At 40.6% G+C, this 18,165-nt stretch overlaps 1 protein-coding gene across 2 annotated transcripts in view; it reads right to left on the bottom strand.

The window, feature by feature from the left end:
• The window catches only part of SLAIN1 (SLAIN motif family member 1), a 64,872-nt gene that overhangs the window by 22,082 nt on the left and 24,625 nt on the right, over nt 1-18,165 (bottom strand). Inside the window, exons 3-5 of one of the 2 annotated variants that reach the window (XM_060287966.2) lie at nt 4,538-4,687; nt 3,150-3,299; nt 180-521 (exon numbers count right to left, since the gene is read on the bottom strand). In XM_060287966.2, the coding sequence (XP_060143949.1) occupies nt 180-521; nt 3,150-3,299; nt 4,538-4,687 (642 nt within the window). The remainder of the gene's footprint in view (nt 1-179; nt 522-3,149; nt 3,300-4,537; nt 4,688-18,165) is intronic. The other variant, XM_030838621.3, reaches the window with a different exon arrangement.

The following is an 18,165-nucleotide window of genomic DNA, read 5'->3' as shown; positions in this document are numbered from 1 at the left end:
TCATCAGAAGCTGGTCAATTATAGATTTAAATGTACACCAACCAAACTGATAAGTCTTAAGGATGCACTTAATAAGTCTTGGAAACGTTTACCAGTTATTTATATTGACCTTGAAACCATTTCTTGACCACGTATGAAAGATCCAAGCACATCGAACACCAACGGCGCGTACAACTTACCTCCGTTGGTCCTATTTGGTTGCTGATCTGGAGTTTGGGCTTGAGGTGAATAATACTGTTGCTGCTGGTAATTATTCGAAGGAAAATACTGGGACCCGGGGCTCCTCCTACACTCCCGAATGCTGGAGAAAGTCTGTGAATGGGGGATTCCTCTTTGGAAAGGTGAGCATCTTGGAAGACGAGGCTGAGGTGGTGGCAGGTGATCAAATTCCTCCTCGTCCTCCAGGCTGAATCGATCGTATTCTTGATCACTGCATGTCCCTTTTTTTCCTGAATTCAGTGACACACTGGAACTAGGTCTCGACACAGATGCTGAAGTAGAAGCATAATCTTGCCTGAGACCTACGGAACAACAGGGACTGGTATTTTATCTTATGAGGCATTTCAATCTGGCTTAATTATTAAGTTCCAATTCATCAAATATTTGAGGAAAATTTGTGTCAAGCAAGTGATTCAAGTGGAGACCCACTATCTTGTTCTTAGTTTATTACATCCCAAGAAAACAGACACGTTTACCTACCAAACAGACAGCTAATACTGGACTATTCTGTTCTGGAAAAAGATTGCCCCAATTCCAGTGAAGATTAAATATACCACTACAGTTCATCTATCAGTATCTGTCGATTTCCCCAAGCCATTCCTTCTGGAATCTGGAGAGATACTTAGGAAGACTACTTAGGAGACACTATTCATCATCATCTGGAAGTTTCTAGTTATCTCGTTGCCAACCCACACTTTTTTTTTTTTTTTTTTTTTTTTTGCGGTACGCAGGCCTCTCACCGTTGTGGCCTCTCCCACTGCGGAGCACAGGCTCCGGACACGCAGGCTCAGCGGCCATGGCTCACGGGCACAGCCGCTCCGCGGCATGTGGGATCCTCCCAGACCGGGGCACGAACCCGTGTCCCCTGCATTAGCAGGCAGACTCTCAACCACTGTGCCACCAGGGAAGCCCAACCCACAACTTTTTTTTAAAGTAGTCTATGCCTGACTGACTGCTTAACTTCCGAGACTGACATCCAATCTTTCAGCCATACATTTTTTTAGAAAGAGTTACTGTTAGTGTATTGTTACTAAATAACAACATAAAATAATCGTTTTTCCTCTCAAAGTGTATCTTATTAAATCTTGCATAAGCATTACAATCTTTCTCATAGTAGCCCTGCCCAATTCTGAAAGCAGGAAATTGTTATGCTTAAATGATACTTGGCTGTTTCTACTTATGTTGGCCTCAGAAGATAATTCCAAAATAAGCTTAGCCCAGGTCTGTGATCTACATCTTCTTTTGCCTTTTGATACCATTAATACCCTTGAAGTAGTTCACTCTCAGATTAACTGTTGTAACCTTATTGCAGAACCAATAACTCAATGTTATTGGAAATAACATTTCCAATTATCTCTCCTGCAATAATTATGTATCTTGAGAAGTACAATTTTTATGGAAGTATAGTTGACTTACAATGTTTTGTTAATTTCTGCTGTACAGCAGTTATTCAGTTATACATATATATATATACACATAATTTTTTATATTCTTTTCCATTATGGTTTGTCTCAGGATACTAAATATAGTTCCCTGTGCTATACAGTAGAACCTTGTTGTTTAACCATTCTATATGTAATAATTTGCATCTGAGAATGCATTAATGCATGTTTAATTGAATTTTTATTAAGATAACTACACACTCACATGCAGTTCTGGGAATAATAGAGATCTTTTGTGTACTCTGTCCAGTTTCCCTTGATGGTATCATTTTGCAAAATCATAGAATAATAGGACAACTATGATATCGGCACTTATATAAACCCATCTGATTTAGATTCTCCAGTATTACTTTTATATGTGTACATGTATTAGTATTAAATTCTATACAATTTTATCACCTGTAGGATCATATACCTATCACCACAGTCAAAAACAGAGCAGCTCCCTAAATCCCTCATGTTGCACTTTTATAACCACATCTACCTCCCTCCTGAGAGCCCACGCCATATCCCTAAGCCCCGGCAACCACTAATCTGTCATCCACTTCTAAAATGTTGTCATTCCAAAATGTTATATAAATGGAATTACACAGTATGAAATCTCCTGAGATCATCTTTTTCACTCAGCATAACTCCCTGGAGATTCATCCAAGATGGTAATGTCTATCAAAATTTATTCTTTTTTCTTGCTGAGTAGTACTCCACAGTATGGAGGTACCCCCAGCTTAATTAACCACTCACCTACTGAAGGACATCTGAGCTCATTCTGGTTTTTGGCTATTATTATAAATAAAGTGCTATGAACATTCATATACAGGTTTCTGTGTTTCTGAACATAAGTTTCCATTGCCCTGGGATAAATGCCCAAGAATACAATGTGCTGGGCCTTATGGAAACCGCATGTTTAGTTCTCTGAGAAACTGGCAAACTGTTTCCACAGTGGCTACACTGGTGATGTTTTACATCAATGTATTTTGCCCAGAGTATGTGCTAATATTTTACAATGGTCATGAGACTGTGAGAAGCATTTAATTGCGCCACCTACAAAGTAGGATGGGAGGAGAGAACAAATAGAATTGTTTGCCCATTACCTGGGGAGAAATCCCTGAAACCTCCCCACCCCCTTAGATTTCAAGTAGAAGCCTCTAGTTTAAAACGTTTTCTAGTTTAAAAAGAGGAACCGGGGCTTTCCTGGTGGCGCAGTGGTTGAGAATCTGCCTGCCAATGCAGGGGACACGGGTTCGAGCCCTGGTCTGGAAAGATCCCACATGCCGCGGAGCAACTGGGCCCATGAGCCACAACTACTGAGCCTGCGCGTCTGGAGCCTGTGCTCTGCAGAGGCTGCGACAGTGAGAGGCCCGCGCACCGCAATGAAGAGTGGCCCCCGCTCACCGCAACTAGAGAAAGCCCTCGCACAGAAACGAAGACCCAACACAGCCAAAAATAAATAAATTAATTAATTTAAAAAAAAAAAAAAGAGGAACCTACTTTCTTCTTGCAGACGAGCCATGATCTGAACATCAGTGAGGTCCTGTAACTTATATCCCATGGAGATAGAATCATCCTCCAGCTCTGAAGTACTCAGCTCACTGTCTATGGATGACTGGGGACTGAGAGGGGAGCCCCTGGATGTGTAACCTAAAAACAAGGGAAACATGTTTGTTACTTAGTCTAAAGAACTGCTATCTGCATGTGCTTTACAGTTCACATATCAACAGTCAGCACTTCAAGGCATTCTCCAATCAAAAGGCACAGAGTGGCTGAATGGATTAAAAAAAAAAAACAAGACCCATCTATATTTTTCCTGTTTTCATTAAGTCACCAAAAAACAACCAACACACCACTATGACAGGAGAACGGCAAGACAGTATGCACCTCTTCACGTGTTCATAATTCATATATACAAAACCACTTGTTTTGTTTTCTCAAATTCAGTTTTCATAATTCAAAAATCCACTCTGTGCTGTACACTAAAAAAAATTGTTGAAAAGGTAGATTTCAGTAGATTTCATGTTATATGTTTTTTTTACCACCGTAAGACAAGAAAAATCAATAATGCTAAATCTGCATCCCATTAGCTTAGGTATATATCTAAAGGCATGGTATAAGGATACATATCCTGTACACTTCCAATGAAGAATCAGACATGCTTGTCTCTGGTAGTAATGGAGTATATATTTGAAACTAAATTTTAATCTGGTCCACTTTTTAAACAGGTACAAACAGCAGTGCTATACATGGATAAGAATATCACACATAAACGGCACACGTCCATACAGGGAAGCACATACAAAACCTTCATAATTTAGAACCGTCACAGGAGACTTGTAGTCACTCATGAAAGTGAGAAAGTAATGGCTGGAGATAGGAGAACCAAGGAAGAAAGGGCTGAAGGGAGAAAACTATAGGGATGGAATCACCAATGCTGAGACAACTATGAGACCGTCATCTCATAAAAAGCTACTATGACTATTCTTTCTACACAGCCCTGACTTAATAAAAAGCACCAACAATTTTTTAAACAGCAAGATATAATAAAAGTCTGATAATCTTCAATCATAATGAAAATCATAAAGACCTTTATTTTGTTCAACATTTAATTTTAAAAGCACATTATGCATTTGGAAACACATAATTATATATATATGCATTTGATAGAGTGAAGGCTGCCTACTGTACACAATTGAGAGCAGATTAATGACGTTAAAGTACAAATTAACGCTAGCCTTTGTCATTACCCAAAGTAAGTGTGCAGCAGACTCCCCATTGTGATAAGTAAGATTACCCTCAAGCTTTTCAATGAAAGGTGGATATTTAAGCTGTGTTTAGTGACTGATTTACAAAGCAAGCCGCTAGACGAGAAGTTGAAATATTACCTGTTCTTTCAGGTGTTAGTATTGCTTTATTTGAGGTTTTAGAGAAGCTGGGAGTATTAATGCCATTGCTATAAGGGCTGAGTCTTGCCACAGGGCTATAAGGAAAAGCCAGTGAGACATTTGAAGGGAAGAGACTCCGCCATCGGCTAGCTGTCACAGAAGCAGAAAATAAACAGCAGCGGTTAGCTATACAGAAGCAGACGTTGACTTGTCAGAGGGAGAAAGGGAAGAGGTTAACAAAATGAAAAGACAAAGCAACTTTTCATTCTTAACTGGCTCTCACTTATCTAAGGGAAAACATATGTAAAAGCGGGCTATTTGTGAAGCAGGGCCCTATTTCTACCTTCATTAAGAACCATTCAATCAGTGCCACCTTGATTACAGTCAGTATGTCTATATAACAGTGAAAAGTTGTTTTTAATTTCCTCATTACGAATATTTTCTATTTCTGCACAAAAATTTAACTGTTTTAATAATATAAAATGTTAATGTCAAAAGAAAAACTCAAGGAAACTTATCTTTAGAATTATGGGAAATAGTTCTTAATATTAACTGTTCATAGTCCTATTTTTTTCCCTAAGTTTTATTTTCAACCCATTTAATATTAATAAATGTTGACCAAAGAATTATTATGGAAACTTGTTCTTGGATTATGGAAGAAACTTAAAATGACTACTGTATCTTACTGCATCTCTGCTTGAGTCCAAAACAAGCTTTATGGAAAAATGATCTACAAAAATCACAGAAGGGTATATATACACCAAAACTTAGTGATAGTTATTTCAGGTGGCAGGCATAGAGGTAACTGATAATCTGCTGGATTTTTTCTTTATAAAAAATGTTTTCCAAATTTTCTGCATTGAACATGTGTTATTTAGGTAACTTTTAATGGTAGGATTATACCTATTATTAATTTAATACTATAAAATAAGGAACAAAAAGGAATTTTACCTGCATTGGCAGATGATCTAATTGCACATTATCTCTCCTGTCCTAATTAACATATTTCCCTCCTCCAAAATTACCAGCCCCTTGGATCTTGGGATATAAAAAGACCCTAAATTGTAAACAAAACAAAACAAAACAAAACAAAACTTCAAGTCACACCTAAAATCACTTCCTCTCTCTTCATGGCATACAAATTACTGTGCTAGTCAAAATCCACTTTTCTAAAAAGCAATGTACTAAAGCAGGACAGGAGGGAATAGATGAAAAGTATAAATTAGGTTAAGTTTCACTTTGAGCAATAACTTCGTTACATTTGCTGGAAATTCGACAAAACTTGAAGAAACAAGTATAAAAAGAACTGCTTTGAAATGCACTCCCAGGACACTTTTAATGAGAGATGCTAATGAGCAAATAGCTAAAAAGTGTTCAAAGATGGGCAGTGGGGTTGGAGAGGAAGAAACTGTGGGCTGTGGGCAGGCAAAAAAGTAACAAGCTCCAATCCTGAGACTGGTAAGGTAAGGTCCTTGCATATTAGCACCACGGTTATTTATAAGAGCAAATGTTTCCTGTTACTTCAGCAAGAATTCTTGAGAAACAGCACCATCCCATTCAAACAACTACTGAAGAAATAACCTTTTCCTTACGCAGATGGAAGAACTAGTTGAGGAAACTACATTCACAGTGATTCTGCTTTCAGAATCCACAAGTTTCACGAAGGGGTCACTGCCAGGAAGCCTCGTTCCTAGTTGACACCAGTCACGTCACTTATCCAACATGCAATTCCCAATCTGTGCCAGAGCAGAGACGTGCAGAGCTGGCACTCCCTTCCCTAAACCACCAGATATGTAAACCTGATCCCAAAACACACTGAGAAGTAGGGGTTAATATGCAACACACACCAGGTAGCTCTTCTCACATCTTCAATCTCTATAACTCAAAGTTTCTCATTAAAAATTCTATATTAAAAAAAAAAACCAATAGTTCTTTGTGACAGCTGACTTGCTTAACAGTTGACGTTATGTTACACCAATATGATCACTCGCCAGGCAAATTACAGTGACTGCGTGTTCTCACCCACAGATGCAGGCGACAACACATCACCACTAACGAGCATTCATTACTCTGCACAATAACTACTGTGACCCGGGCCTCCCAGCACGATGGCACAGCGACTGTGGCTATGACAGCAAGATCCCAACGAAGAACACAATTAGCATCTATTGCAAGAAAGAATGCTTTGCATTGTCCTTTGGCATGGAGGCTTTTAAGAAGAGGGAGGAGAATTATTGCAGAGGCAAGCTAACAAAATAACGATGTTATATTAGTGCCCGAGGTTGTGGTGGAGAAGGAGAGTGGAGGGGAGCGGAAGCCACCGCATCCTAGTTATTCTTCAGTGTGTAGCTAAAGAATTGTAAGAACTGCAACAGGAAGCATTTCCTTAGAGGATAAAAACAAACACAAAGAACTTTTCATAGGGCAATTTTGTTTTTTCCATTTAATTAATTTAATGGACTTTCTGTATACACGAGGATGTCAAATTTTTTGAGAGGCTTGATGATGATCAAAATGACGCTAAGAAAGGAGCAAGACAGCTTCTGATAAAGGAGAAAATGGGTGATGAACTTCTGAACAGCTAAGCTTTCCTATCCTCCTACTCTAAAGTTCTATCGGTAAGTACAGGGCTTCTCCAACTTGGATCAAACGTATCATACTTGGCAGGGCTTTCATTCCCAAATACCTAAGTTAAACTCTCTCCCAGAACACTTCTGTCTGCACACTCTCTGTGGTCCTACTGCCACTTCCTTCATCAAGACCTCGCCATCTCTCACTAGATTATCGCAATCTATTCTTCAGCCAAGTTCCGGCCACCAACACTGCCCTCAGAAAGCTTGCTCTGAGCATCGCTACCAAGCTTGTGTTGGTCATTGATTATTTTAACTGTGTTGCTCTCTTCCTTTCTAAAGTAGCACAGTGGCTTTTCACCCAATACTAGATCTCAGGGACTCCAGATCACCTCACTAGGGCCCTTACCCAATGCCCTATACCTCACTTCCCACATCTAGAGTGTTTCTAAAGCTTCCTTGTTAAGAATACAATTGGTATTGGTTAAACTTTCGACTTTGCCACCTTCTGTCTGGTAAGCATTTTCTATTGAAATAAACGTGACAAAGTACTAAGTTGTGGACAGATACCTCATCTTTCGGCAAGAAACTAGTTTGAGTGTCCAATGGTCTACTAGGTTATTTTTTTTGTACACCTTCAAAGTTGTCTAACTTAAAAAATAAATTACACTATATCTGTGAAGCTATTTTTTGTACATTAGGCAAAGTATAACCCCCCTGCAAAAATCAATTTGATAAATGCTCCAGTGATGATAATATCAAGAAAAATCATAAAGGATAGGTAATGGGATAGGTTTAAGAAAGAATCTAATTTTTTTAAATTTTCCACACTAAAAATTATTCCTAACAAAAAAGTTCCCAGAAACCATGACCCTCCTCCCATGCCTTGATCATCTTTGCCTACACTCATAGTATATATAGTAAATATTCAAATTTTTGTTGAATATATATATCCATGCATATAATCAAAATCTAATTTAAGAATGCAGTATGGCTTAATTCACATAAAATGAAAAAGAGTAACTGATCTAATATGTAAACCTTAGTGATAATCCTCAAAAGGACAGTACTGCATCTACCTAAGAGTTCAAAATAAAGCAACACTCTATTCTGGAAATAATCATTTTCACACTTTCCCCTTGTTATAGACAGAGCCAGTTGAGTACCCAATACAATGTCTGGCACATAGTATATAATCGATAAATGTTGAATGTGGTCAAAATCTTGGCAGGTTCACTAATACTCCCCTATTTCAAACCATTCTACCATTCCTACCTTGACATCTAAATGATTTTGCCAAATTTCTTAAACTTAATATAACTATAATTTAGTATATCTTTGAAGACAAAGGTGAGTCTAGACATTTCAGCCTAGCTTGAGGCCCAGTGAAGAAATATACCTGTAGCAGCACTTCGTTAATACTTCCCAGTAACCGCTAAATTGTTGAATTTTATGTGTGAATCTTCTGGTTTCGAGCTAAATGATTTTATATCACTAACGGCCAGGTCCTGTGCGGAGTAACTGATGCATCCGGAGTAAACAGGCTTCAGCCTAGATGAGCTAGTTCCTACAATGCACAGTTAAAGTGAAGGATTGTGCCAGGAACACTAGTTGGCAGTAAACCGTGCAAGAAGGCTACAAAGCTTCCTCAAATTCTTGAGATGCCAACATCTCTTAAAATCAAAGAAACCATATACAAAACAGCTGAAAGTGTGTTCAGTGGAATTTCTGTACACCCCACTATCAGCGTAGCATCTGAGCTGGGTGAGTCCTGGACTCTTACTCTGTCTAGTGGCTTCTAACAGTACAGACACACTTCTAACCAGGTGCTGTGGTCTGATTTTTTTGTGTCCCCCTAACATTCATACGTTGAAACGCTAAACCCCAAAGATGATGGTATTAGTAGGTGCGGCCTTTGGGAGGTGCTTAAGTCCTGGGGGTGGAGCCCTGAATGGGAGTAGTGCCTTATAAAGAGGCTCCAGAGAGATGTGCCATGTGAAGATACAGGGAGGAATCTGCAACCTGGAGAGGGCCTTCACCAGACCACGCTAGCACCTGACCTCGGATGTCCGGCCACCAGAGTTGTGAGCAATAAATTTCTGCCATGTACAAGCCACCCAGTCTGTGGTATTGTTACAGAGCAGCCTGAACAGACTAAGGCATGGGAAGTTATCCTAAAAACAAGCCCTACTCTACTTCTCCCATCTTTTTTCTTTCTTTCTTTCTCATCCAAGAATAAGACTTTAAAAGTCAAAACTGCAGTTTGCAGAGCCCATGGCTCACTAATTTCCCACATCCTGTTACTTGTCTCTCTCACAAAGCAGGTGATCTGGAACATCACTCCAGAAGGTTGGAATGATCCCAGCAGTGTGAGGAAATCAGTCTAAAGCAGCCCTAGAAATGTTTTCTTTCTGCAGTTTTTAATAAGCCTGATGAAAACTCATTGACAGCAAATCTGAGTTCTGTTTTACTAAAATTCACAGAACTGCCTTCTACATTAAGTCATATTTTTGCATCTCCTTGCTCGTGGCTCTTCTCAGCTACCCAAATTTATATTCTCCATCATTCCCTAAACCAGGAGCTGCTTGAGGCCAACTATCTGTGTACTCCTGAGCCAAAAAAAAAAAAAAGTCTAGTGCTCCAGAATAATTCAGACACCAACATTTACAGACCACACCCAGAGTCCGTCCTTTATTCAACATTTACCAACAGATACCAAAAAAATAAAGGTCCGTCTCCTGGAGCGATCTCTTCCATAGGTACACACAGCACAGAGTTCTTTTCTTGCTCAATTCCCAGTCATTCTGGGAAATCTGCCTGGCCCCTATGCTCCCACCTGCTTTTCTAAAATTCATTTTTCTATTCATTTGAGTAGGCACCCACCATGGTGGCTCTCCAGTGCCAGATGCTACAGATACTGAGCTGTGTAAAATATGGTTACTGTTCTCCCGTCCTTCCCACTTCAATTTCTAAAGACCAGTAGTGCAAAAGACAGGCAAGTAACAAGAGTACAAGCGCCATGACAGCACCATGAAGTGCACGCAAAGTGAGGAAAATGGTCACCTTTGAGGGAATCCAAAGACTTCACCAGAAGACATGATGTTTAACATGGCCCTTGAAGGTTGAGGAGCTTATCTCCCAGGGTACAATGCCATTCTACATATTCATTCTGGATAACACATGTGAAGTCATGGAGGCGTGAACAAGCAGGGCATATTCAGGGAATGGCCGACGTTAGGACTGAAGCATAGGGTATATGTGGAGAAGTGTTAGGGCTGGAGAGCTTGGGAGGATCCGTTTCTGCACTGTCATGTATAAGTAGAGGCTTTAATATTCAAGTACTGTCTTGACTTTGAGAAGGAGAAAGTCATGATCAGATATGTATTTTCTGACGACATATAGAATGATGGACTAATTGGGTAGAGATTGATGATTGGGGGACCAGTTAGGAGGCTTCACAGTGCAGCTGGTGAGACACCACAAGGTACCAAACTAAAGTACTGGCAGAACATTTGGTGAAAACACGTTAAGCCACATCTGAGCTGAAGTGGAAATATCTGGTGAGCCAACGAACACAGGGAGTGGACAAAAGGAGTAAGGCAAAGCTGACACCATGGATTCTAAGACACAGATGCCATCCGCTAAGACGGGAAACATGAGATAAGCATGCTTAAGAAAAAAATGAATTAAATTCGAGATACTTGTAGGACATGCCTATGTGCTCGTGTCCAGTAAGGAGTCAGAATTCAGGAAAGAGGGCAAGAGACAAAGAGATCAGGGTACATCAACAAGTAAGTGTTAGATGAAACCGCAGGCATGAGTGAAATCACCCAAGCAGAATATAAAGAAGGAAAAGAGAAGAGGCCTAAGGAAGGAACGTTTAAGAGTGGGTATGGGGAGGATCAGTGGAGGTGGCGGGAGATGAAGGTGGGTTTTGTGGCCTCTTACCTGTAGATCAGAAGGCAATAAACATGCTGAGAAGGCAGAGGCTGGAATAGAGAACCTGGCAAGTATTAACAGTAATGACCAGCCCACCACTAAGACAAGCACAGATTATTACCTAGGTGAGTCTGGAGAGCATATCTCCGTGATGATACTAATCTCAACAGGCAAGCCTAAACAAAACACCTGAAGATGTTAGCAAGTGTCCTTTTTATGATTCTCTAAAGGGCATTTATGTCCTACTGGTTTAGGTTTAGATAGCTGAAGTGTGGTGGCCATATTACTCACGGAAATGTCAAAGTGACACCACCTGTGTCATAAATAAGGGGAAAAAAAGCCCTAGTGATTGAAGGTTATTTGCCACTGGGGAATTTTAGAGATCTAGTGTAAGATCTTGGTAAGAAGAGTTAGATGTGGGTCTGGAAGGGCTAGGTGGCTGTATTCAATGCCTATGAAAGTCAGAGATGAAAGTCACAGCAACAGGCCAACACAAGAGTTGGCAAACATTTTCTGTAAAGGGCCAGGCAGTGAACATTTTAGGCTTTGCTGTCATATGGTCTCTGCTGCCACCACTCAACTCCGCCAACTCTGCCATCACAGCATTAAAGCAACCACAGACAATACCTGCATGAATGAATATGGCTATGCCCCAACAAAACTTTATTTATATATATACCAAGAGCTGAATATCATAGAAATTATGGGTCATGAAATATTACTGTTCTTTAATTTTTTTCAACCGTTTAAAAATGTGAAAGAGGCCATATAAGAACAGGCAGAAGGCCAGGTATGGCCATAACTTGCCAACCCTTGGACTACTATACATACAGGTTTTGTAATATTCCCTCTGATAAATGCACAGGATTCTATTGCAAGGGTATGTCAAGGGTTAAGACATAACGATAGCCAATAGCATTCTTCTCTACTGTCACTTTTCATAACATACTGTAATAAAGACCAACAAAAGACTAAAAAGACATTGGACACCAGAGTTCCAGTCTCCATCCTGCCACATGCTAGTTCTCAGATCTGGGGCAGATCAATGTAACATCCTTGTGTTGCAGCGTTCTCATCGGAAGAGAAGGTATGTTTGTCAGAGGGTAATAAGCAGGGCTGTGGCGAGTATAAGACAAAAGTTTACACCATGTATTCACAAGCTACAAAGCATTTTTTTTTTTTTTTGCGGTACGCGGGCCTCTCACTGTTGTGGCCTCTCCCGTTGCGGAGCACAGGCTCCGGACGCGCAGGCTCAGCGGCCATGGCTCACGGGCCCAGCCGCTCCGCGGCATGTGGGATCTTCCCGGACGGGGGCACGAACCCGTGTCCCCTGCATCGGCAGGCGGACTCTCAACCACTGCGCCACCAGGGAAGCCCCAAATCATTTTTTAAGGAAAACTAGTGAAAAGTTACAGCAAGTTGGGGCAAAAACGTCTTCTAAATTCTGACGGAAAATGTTCTGGAAGCTAGGTGGGAGAAAGGAGAGTGCAGAAATGATCCGCTCTTCCACTCTTCCTAATACTCAGGCCGTTTAACCTGCCTTCTCAAAATGATGGGCATGCTTTTTACGTTCTAGCTCATCTAGACAATTTCACAGGCTTAATCTTTCCTCAGCTGTTAGCAACTCAGAAGCAAAGTACTGAACCTTGAACTTTCAACAGTTTGACCAGGATGGGTCAACAGTTCTCACTTATTTACCCAAAGGCTATCTCAGAGGAAACAAACGTCCCAAATGACACATTTTTAAGAAATATGGTTTCTTCAAAACCACAAGCTTCTAAGTCATATCTCTGAGTCTTAAACAATGATGTTCTTTACCACAGAGTCACGGAAAGTAAAGGAAAAGGAAGCAAGGAGAGATTAACAATCATTCAATCCTTCCGCTTTTATTCTTTCTTTTATACAACAGGTAGGCAGGCAGGCCTCAGTTCCAAGCCAAATAATTAGAGGAATTCAACTACGTGGCCCTTTACTAACACCAGGTACAGAGTGGTTTAGGATCAGCGAAGGACAGGCGACATCAGCTCTTTTAATACTTTCTGTTCTCCTTATATTGGCAGGAAGCTGTATCCAGACCACAGCATTTTGCTCTAAGCCCACAAACCACCGGGGCAGGAAGAACTCCATTTTCACAAACCATCCTCTCCAGAATAAACTTCCTAGGTGATTATGTTACAGCTTTACATACCTACAGCCTACAGAAATGCTTGGACTAAGCTTAAACGCGGGAATTAAGAACCCTAGGAAAGACAGTATTTTATTGGTTCACTCTTACAAACTCTGACTGCACAGACTGAGGTAAAGGTTTTCTGGAATAAGTTCACAGGAAGTAATAAGCACTGCTGACTTGGCTCCAACCCGCGCCAGCCCCCTGAAGTAGTAACATACGGTTTGCAGCTTATCTGATCCACTATTTTTACTGGGTGAACCTGAGCAGCATTAATTTCTCCACAGCTCTCCCCGGCCTGATAAATAAGCATATGGGATCTAGGAGGTCCTTCTACTGCTCTGAAACAGGTGGTCATACTGCTCTTTCCAGACATACAAAAAGTAAAGAGGATTCAACTATTATGCACACGCCAGTGCACTGATATAAGGAGAAAGCCTAAAGAACTAGCAGATGAGGGCCTTAATTGGTGTAACTGGTATTCTTAGGGGCTTCTTTTTTTTTTTTCTTTTTTCTTTTTTTTGCAGTACGCAGGCCTCTCACTGCTGCGGCCTCTCCCGTCGCGGAGCACAGGCTCCAGACGCGCAGGCTCAGCGGCCATGGCTCACGGGCCCAGCTGCTCCGCGGCATGTGGGATCTTCCCGGACCGGGACATGAACCTGCGTCCCCTGCATTGGCAGGCGGACTCTCAACCACTGCGCCACCAGGGAAGCCCTCTTAGGAGCTATTTAATCAGAGTAAGTTACTCATCACCCCCAAGTCTCTCAATCTTCAAATTACAGCTAGAAAAACCTACTAAGTTAATTTGAATCTTTTCCCACAGGTTCAGTCCATTCAACCTACAATGACAAATGTAATGATTTAAAATTATATGTTTTATATATATATGATACATATACACCTATGATCCCGGAACATTGTAGATACTCAGTATTTAAACTTCCAGTTATATTCAAAATGTAATAATTTATAAAAACATGACTTACATACCACCTTCAAAAAACATCTAATAAAACAGTTCATTTACGCATATAAATAATACCTAGAGCTAATCAAGAAAGTCACTTTCAACATTAGGATTAAGTTTAATATATTAGGTTTGAAAGTAACTAAAAGATGGTGTATACCCTCAATGATTGGCATATAAATGTTTAATATTTGTTGAATGAGAGTTACAAAATTTCACCACGAAGGAGTGTTACTTGATAACATTTATTCCACAGGGATCAGAGTTTTATAATTATTCTTGATCTGAATTTCATCGTTAAAGTAATCTAGCTGGTTAAAGTATCTCATCATCATGAGTAAGGCACTAGACCTTTTCTACTTCTCAGACCCTAACCAGTCCCGAGACCACACGCCGAATGCTCTTCTCTCCCAGCCACTACTGGATCCTTCTCAGGTCTTCTCTAACCAGGACAATGGTCTAAAAGTAAAGCTGGAAAATGAGACTTGGGAAGGGAAATTCTGTGGACTGTCCACTTGTTTCCACTTAATCACTGGTCAAAACTGAAGATAAGCTGTCAGCTTTAGGCACACATGGACCAAATCCAGTGTTATCCGGGACTGGAGTGACCTCTATGACTTCACAAGTCACCATCGTCATCAGACTTCCCATCTGCAATTAACAGGGGAGGTTAAAAATAAATCTAACTTCAGTAGTAACTAGACTTCAAAGGCATGTTTAAAAATTCCCTTGTACAGAAGTCATTTCTCCCTTGGGCCTGACTGCTATGGCTTACAGCAAATTTAAGGACAGTGAAAATGGCCACAGAATGTGAGAAGAGGGCCCATGTGAAAGTAATAATGTAACCTGCAAAGAACAAGGGAAAAGAGTGACCTAAGAATCTGTCAACCATGCGATGTTGTCATGCGGATTGCAGACGGCTGCTCTCAAGTTAGACTACAGCCACAACGCAAGCCGTGACAGCCGGCTGGAACAACTTCCACGTTCGACACGGCAATAATGAGAGAAGGAAGATGCTACAGAATCCAATTCTATGAAGAAATAGGCTAGACGATCTTGACCTTTGAATATAGTGGCTTCCCCCCAGCGAACTCTAAGGATAGACTAGATCACCAATAAGAGTCCCCCTGCCCTTGAACATGTACAGTGTGGTAAGAATCCAAGCCCAGTAGGCTAACAGAAGCTCCTGAATAGAAGAGTGATGGAAATGGAATTTGAACCATCCTTCCTTTTAGCATCTCCTGCGCTAGGGTACTCTTCTGCCAGTAAGGGACACAATGTGTGTGGCCTACATTCCAGTGGCAGAAAAGGCCTCTGACCTACCAGTCTTGAGTGGTAGTAGAAAGTAAACATACCAATATAAATAGCTTTGACAAAGCAAAAACTTTTTTTGGCCCTAAAACTAACCACTTCCATGATTTTATTAAAATACCTGCACGTAGAAGAACATTCAAATATACATAAAGGTTATAACAACCAGATCCATTTGGCAGGAGTTTTGCTTTGGAATTTGGGGACAATTATATAATTCGTATAAAAGCGCAACTTTAAGTAGACAAACCAGCACCAGCTTGTTGGTGCCTGACTCCCCGTGGTGAAAAGGTTAGACATTTCGTGCATGCTCCCCCTCTCGTACCTTCCACCTCGGTTTGACGGTTCTATCTGGACACTGTCAAGGTTTATTGTATTTTCGTTCTGTGCAATAGCTGTGCTTCGGACAAGCTTTAAGGTGATCACTGGATGTCAAGCCACATAAACGTGGCATTTCAGTGTTTTGGTGTAGTAAGTACAATTAACTGGAGAACTGAGCATTGTGAAAGGACAGCAGCCGAGAAAAGTAACTGGACTAGACCCCAACAACTAGGGGAAGGACATCGTAAGCCCTCAGAGTCAAATCACTTTCTTATTGTATCTTTCTTGGTTTCTCCTAGGTCATCTTGGTGACCTAGGGTTTGTAGATCTCATGGATCTCTCTCCTGGTACTTTTCCCGCCATTAAACTAGGGTGCATGAAGAAAAATTTTCTAAATCTTTGCAGATCCAAAACCCTCTCCCACTTGTCTCCACAATTTACTATTTGCCTGGGTACGAAATCACAGTTTGAAAATAACTTCCCCTCAAAACTTTAAAGACAATATTGCCCATCTAGCATCCAATATTACTTATGAAATATCTGAGGTCTGTTACTGTTGTAGATAACCTATTTCTTCCTTTGAACATTTTTAGGATATTATCCTAAGCCCTGGAAAATCTGAATTAAACCAGGATGTCTAGGTGTAGGTCACTTTTCATCTATCCCAGTTCATGCTGAGGGCGTGTCTTTCTTCAGCTCAAAGAGATCTTCTTCCGTAATTAACTGATTCTTTCTTCCTCTAAACTATCTGTTCCAGCTTCTAAAACTTAAAGATCAGAGGTTGCAGATCTGTCCTCCAAGTGCCCTAACTTCTCTCAATTTTCTCTCTTTTGGGGCAATTCCTTTGTCTAATTCAGATAAGCAGCTTGGTTCTTAGCCCTGTCCATTTTTATTTCAGTACTTCCAAGAAATTAAAAATGACTAAAAGTAGTAATCATTTGACTACTGCTCTTCCTAGCAATCTGTTCTTGTTTTAAAATTGTATTACTACTCCCTTGAATCTGAGCACACTGAGCTCTCTATTCCCCTAGTTACTTCTTTCCTACAAAGTCAGCTGACCTTTTTATTTTGTTCATGCTATTAGTTTTCTCAAAAAGCAAGTGAGACTTGGTTGCTGGTTCGTATTTATGAATAAAGGCTAAGTTCATCTGAATACAGGTAACTGGCGTTGAGTTTCTTTTGCACCAGTGTAGGTATTACACCAACAGGCCTCTAAGGAAACTAACAACAGACAGTATGTAAACAGGTGGATTATTTCATAAGCAAGTTCTCCATACGTGCCTGGACATGCAGCAGTAGAGTGGCTGAGATCCCAACAGCACAAAGGAAGGAGGTCTCTATCTTAGGGTGGAAGGTAGCAGGCTTCCAAAGTTCATCTAATACTCCTCCCACTCTCTGCTCAGTCTAATGTGGATACCTGAAGTCACCTCGAGCTCTGCTTCTCAATCAGATCTCTCTGCCATCTTTAAAAATAGGTATCTGGGGGCTTCCCTGGTGGCGCAGCGGTTGAGAGTCCGCCTGCCAATGCAGGGGACACGGGTTCGTGCCCTGGTCCGGGAAGATCCCATATGCCGCGGAGCGGCTGGGCCTGTGAGCCATGGCCGCTGAGCCTGCGCGTCCGGAGCCTGTGCTCTGCAACGGGAGCGGCCACAGCAGTGAGAGGCCCGCGTACCACAAAAAAATAAAAAAAAATAAAAATAAAAATAAAAATAAAAATAGGTATCTGGTTTGACCCTGAAGATTAGACATCCCCACCACTTGCAGTCATCATCTTTAGCACATGCCAGCAACTCCTACTGCTAGAGTATCCTTTTCCTGATCCCACTTTCCTTATTTAAAAATGCTATGAAAATGGAAAATCACACACGATTACACTGCATGTGCATATATACACATGTATATGAATACACAGGCACGCACACTAAAACCTGAATTTCAAAAACTGATACTTTTACACACACACCCCGTTCACTGAAATATATCTTACAAGTGGAAAAATATTAAACTCACAGGTACAAAATGACAAGAGCTCCAAAATTCAAACACATGAAACTTGTCATTATATAAAAGTATAAAGCTCCATGTATTATAAATAAATGAGACTATCAAAGCCTTATATTTTCAAAGTAAATTAAGCACCATGAAGTTTGGCCACATTTTAAACTACTGCTTCCCATAGGCGGTCACGCAAGAAATTCAGGATATTAATGAGAGAAGCAGGAGAAAACATTTCCAAGTCTAACTAAGTTAAAGAATCATCCTAAAAAATGCTAAAGCCCAACTGCAACATCCCAAAGAATTTCTAAAATCACTATTTCAACTCTCCAAATTTTGCCAGATTTCAAAAAAGGGT

This window comes from Globicephala melas, chromosome 18 (genome assembly GCF_963455315.2).
Source record: "Globicephala melas chromosome 18, mGloMel1.2, whole genome shotgun sequence".
In the NCBI taxonomy this organism is placed as follows: domain Eukaryota; kingdom Metazoa; phylum Chordata; class Mammalia; order Artiodactyla; family Delphinidae; genus Globicephala; species Globicephala melas.
The sequence above is the reverse complement of the archived record's forward strand: the minus strand, read 5'-3'. Positions and strand labels throughout refer to the sequence as shown.